At 59.8% G+C, this 4,639-nt stretch overlaps 1 protein-coding gene across 1 annotated transcript; it reads right to left on the reverse strand.

The window, feature by feature from the left end:
• Positions 1-331: 331 nt before the first annotated feature.
• HOXD11 (homeobox D11) lies at positions 332-2,776 on the reverse strand. The gene is made up of 2 exons (XM_033112367.1): positions 1,926-2,776; positions 332-1,178 (listed from the first exon to the last, which is right to left on the reverse strand). The coding sequence occupies exons 1-2, from the start codon at positions 2,704-2,706 to the stop codon at positions 943-945; spliced, it is 1,017 nt and encodes a 338-aa protein (XP_032968258.1). The 5' UTR covers positions 2,707-2,776; the 3' UTR covers positions 332-942.
• Between the last annotated feature and the right edge of the window lie 1,863 nt (positions 2,777-4,639).

Below are 4,639 nucleotides of genomic sequence, written 5' to 3' on the forward strand. Positions count from 1 at the left end.
AACTTCCTTTCAGCAAACTTTTTTTTCCAATGGAGGGTTCTAATTTTGGTTTCTTTTAAGGGACATTGGATCCTTGATACCTTGTTAAGAGTGATTTTAGATTTTCTAACCAGTTTTTTAAAAAATGGTTTTTGTTTTTTCAGAAATTCCAAGTTTGCTAGATGGGATGGGAGCAGTGTTGTTTTTTAGGTTTCTGCTGCCCCGGCCTCATTGCTTGGAGAAGGCAGCACCTGGGACACATCTTCAATTCAGAAATTCACCCCTAAAATGATTTTTAAAACCAGGGTGGCCTAGATGAAGTAGGAAGGAACAACTCTTATTTTAGTGGAATTAAAAAGCATTTCACTTGATTTTCAGTTGCATGGGGGTGAAGATTTTGGTCACTAAAATATCCTAATTAGACACTAAACTTATTCAAAGAGGAAAATTCATACAGTGTATTGAAGCTGTAACCTCCATTTTACTAGAAACCATTTATTCACACACAAGACAGTGACTCATGCCTTGATACGACAAACCAAAGGTACATTTCCCAGATTTTAAATAATCTGCGTTCACCAAGTGGGAAGGGCAGGGTCCCTTAAACTCAGAACAAAAACAAGTGCCTTGCACGCCGGCCTAACTCTCTACAGATCCCACAGCGTCCCCACGCAGACCTGGAGAGAGGGAGGGAGAACAACAGCACACTGGCGGTAAAATTGTAAAGGGACGTTTGCATTTACCATTTTCCCCTTATTAGGATCCGTTCGGCCAAGTCCCCGGCCTCATCCGCAGGCTGCAGTGGTCGCTGGGAGGTCCCGAGTTGACCGTGGGAAGGAATGGTGGAGTTCCACAGAGAAGAGGCGTCATTAAACCCAAGGACATTGGGCCTGCCGAAGGCAGGCTGGTGGGGAGGAGGGTGAGTGAGTGGGGCTCAGGGGAGAGGGGTGCTTCCTGGAGCTCTCAAAATAAGGGATTTCCAGTGAAATACTGCAGACGGTCTCTGTTCAGTTTCTTTTCCTTCATCCTGCGATTCTGGAACCAAATTTTGACTTGCCGGTCAGTGAGGTTGAGCATCCGAGAGAGTTGGAGTCTTTTCTCTTTGTTTATGTACACGTTAAAGAAAAACTCGCGTTCCAGTTCGCGGATCTGGTACTTGGTGTACGGACAGCGCTTTTTCCGGGACCGCTGGGGGGCCACTGCAAGGCAAACAGACCAAGGGGTGAGAGAGGCCGCTGCCTGCCAACCCCCGCCCACCCTCCCGCCCAGGCCCGCGTGAGGGCCAGGCCTCGGCCCTTTGGGGACGTCCCCTGCCGCTGCTGAAAGGCCCTGCCTGCATAGTGGGGGATGATATATGGGCGGGCACAGGAGAGAGTGCGGGCGTGGACGTGTGTTCACGCCCGGACACACACACACACACACACACACACACACACACACACACACAGCCTGGCACCGAGCAGAGCGTGAGGCAGGCTCTGAGCTGGAACCTGAAGGGAGAGAAACACGAGCACACCGGGGCATCTGCTCGACTCCAGGCTGCAGCGCGTGTCAGCCAGAGGCTTGGATAAAGTCCAGTTCACGGATCAAACTCTCCCCTCCCCATCCCACCCTTAAAAGCAGGAGGCTCGAGTGTCCACACTCACAGGTTGGCTTGAAATCTCCCCTCTCTCCCTCCATGGTCTCTAGCACACACACACCCCAAACTGAGAGAAAGCTCTCTGCAGCGATTAATGTCCTCTTCGAAGTCTACCTTAAGCCCACCTAAATTGGTTTCCTATCGTAAACACGCTTTACAACGGCCGGGGAAATCTTATAGGATGTATAAACCCCTTCGAACGCTTATAAAGTAGCACATAAAACGGCGCAAGCAGAGGGAGGCCCCCGCCGCCCCCCCGCACCCGCGGCCCCGGGGCCCAGCCGCCCACCCCGCGCTCGGTGCCTACCTGTGCCGCCGCTCTTCTCAGCCCCCGCCTCCCCCGGGAGCCCCTCGCGGTCTGCACCGCCGCCTTCTGCCGCCCCCTTCGGCTCCGAGCCGGGGGTCGCCTTGGTGCACGGACTGCCCCCGCCGCCACTGGTCCCCGTCTTGGGGTCGCCCTTATCGCCAGCGCCCTCGGGCTGCAGCGGCGCGGGCGGCGGAGGGGGCTGCGGCCCGGCGAACGGGGGCCCGGGCGCGGCCTCGTAGAACTGGTCGAAGCCCTGCGGCAGGATGCCGTTGCGGCCCACGGCGCTGTAGAAGTTGGAGGCGGCGCCCGCGGGGCCGTGCGGCGGCCCCGGCGCGGCGCACACCGGCTCGGGCGCCTTGAAGAGCACGTCCGGCCGGCGGCCCGCGGGCGGGAGCAGCTCGCGCTGCATGGCTGCCTCCTCGGCCGCCGCTGCCGCCGCCGCTGCCGCTGCCGCCGCCGCGTAGTAGGGAGCGTAGCCCCCTGCGTTGCCGCCGCCGCCCCCGCCCGGGCCGCCCCCGCCGCCACCGCCCCCAGCTCCGCCGCCTCCACCACCACGGTACGGCCACTTGGCGCGCTCCAGGCCGTAATCGCGGAAGGCCACTTCACGCACGGGCTGGACGTGCGGCGCCAGGTTGGAAGAGTAGGGGAAAGTCATCTGGCAGGACGACGGTTGCGACAGGAACGACGGCTTGCTCGCGAAGTCCGACGGGGCCACATAGTAGGCGCAGCCGGGCAGGTACATGCTGGCTGCGCTCGGGCCGCACTCGTCAAAGTCGTTCATGGCTCCGGGGCGTGCGCGCCGGCGAGCCCCTGGCCGCTCCCCGCGCCGCCAACCTGAGCCATCGATTGCACAAGAGGCTTGGGCCAGGATCAACTAAGCAAAAATCCCCACCGGGCGCTGACGTGCAATTCATCTTGATTGATTCTGGTGGTAATTATGTCACGTGACGCCATGGAGAGAAATGTCCTTATATCTATATCAACGCTCGCCAACACACCCCGGGACGGCTTCTGGCGCCGAGACGCGCACGCTGGGGGCGGCTCGGCCTCCCTCTCCAGCCAGCTCTCCCTGTGCGCCCACTGACCAGGCTGCTCTGCAGGCCGGTCACCTGTGCGCCGCCGGCGGCTGCCACTGCTGGGTGCATCTGCCACCGCCCGGCTGGGCCGCCCGCCCGCGCCCGCCCGCCCGCGCCGCTTTAAGTACGCGGACCCAGGCCGGCGGGGAGGAGGAGGGAGGGGGAGGAAGGGGGAGGAAGGGGGAAGGGAAAGAAGTGGAGAGCGGAGGGGGAGCCCCAGCCCTGGGCACAAGGGACTAGGTGTGAGGGTGTGAGGTTCCCATTCCCCACACCCCTTCCTGCAGCCGCTCCCTCCCCCCGATGCCGCCACCCTCTGCAGCCTGCCCGCCAGGAGCTTGTTGCTTCTTGTTCAAGGGGCGTGATTGCGCCGCTCTGGGGGCGCAAAGAGCCCTGATTTACATAGTTCTCTGCCAGGCGCGTTAGCCGCGGAGTAACTTGGCTCTCTTCCCTCCTGACCCCAGGAGCTCGAGTGCCAGCCTCAAGAAACCCACGCCAAAATCCTACCAACAGTTCACCCGGGCCAGGGCCTTGGTGCCTACTCGGCCCTGTCGTCCTCTCCTCTCTCTGTTCCTGTCTTTCACCTTCCTTCGTCTCCCTGCAGTCTTTTCACTTCTTTCTCTTCTGTCCTCTCTTCTCTCACTCCCCACTCTTGTTTCCTCTTTGCTTCTTCCTTCCTCTTACCTTCCTGTCTCCTTTCCTCTGTCTCTCTCTCCGTCCCCTGATACTCTCCCCTCCTTTCCCTTAGCTGTGTGTCAGTCTCTATCTCCCTCCTTGTCGCCTCTCTGCTTTTTTCTCTCCCAGCTCTAAAGCAAAAAGGGAATCCAGCCGTCCAAGATACCCCGGGACCCTCTAGAAGCTGGGAGGTCTGATGAACAAAAGGATCTGGAGTTCTATTCTCAGGGTGCCCAGCTTCTGTCCTCCCCCCAAAAAAAATCAGACGTAAACCACCGGCTCCTCTGTCCTCCTCACCCTCTCTGCTTTCGGGCCTGGACTGGAGCCAGCCCGCCTCACATTCAGCCCCTTCCCTGCGTCGGAGCCCCGCCAAGGCCTATGCACCCGCCGCGTCTCCCCTAGTCCCCTGCTTTACTCTTGGGCCGTCGTGGTCACTGCGCCTCCCCCTACCCAGGTCCTTGGGCTCTGGGGGGGGGGGGGTCTCGTCAACTCTTGCCTCCTTGCTCAAGCCAACTCTGTACCACTTGGCCCGAGGACCCCTGCCCCATCCACTCGCCCCAGGCCTCACTCTCCTCGGTGGCTGCTACGTCCCTCTTTCCTAGCCTGGGGGTCCAGGCAAGGCCTGGGCTCCCGATTCAGGGAAACCCAGGGCTTTCCAAAGGTAAAACAAGTCTCTCAGAAAGAAGCCCCCAAACCCAAATCACAGCATCCAGGGCAGGAAGTTGCCCCTCTCCCCAGGATTCCTCTGCCCAAGTCATCAGGAACACTGGGTCTTGGGCTTCAGCCCTTAGCCCAGGGCAGGCGGCGCAGGCTGTGAAGCTGGTTCCCTCCCAGGACCCGGTCGCCGCAGTGCGGGTGCGGCGAGATCTGCCCACCATGCCGACAGAGGAAAGGCGGGGGATCGGAGCTCATATCTATTTTCTGGCCGAATTCTCCCCCTTCCTCTTTTTCTCCTCCCTCCTTTTC

Source organism: Rhinolophus ferrumequinum, chromosome 8 (genome assembly GCF_004115265.2).
Source record: "Rhinolophus ferrumequinum isolate MPI-CBG mRhiFer1 chromosome 8, mRhiFer1_v1.p, whole genome shotgun sequence".
Classification (NCBI taxonomy): Eukaryota; Metazoa; Chordata; class Mammalia; order Chiroptera; family Rhinolophidae; genus Rhinolophus; species Rhinolophus ferrumequinum.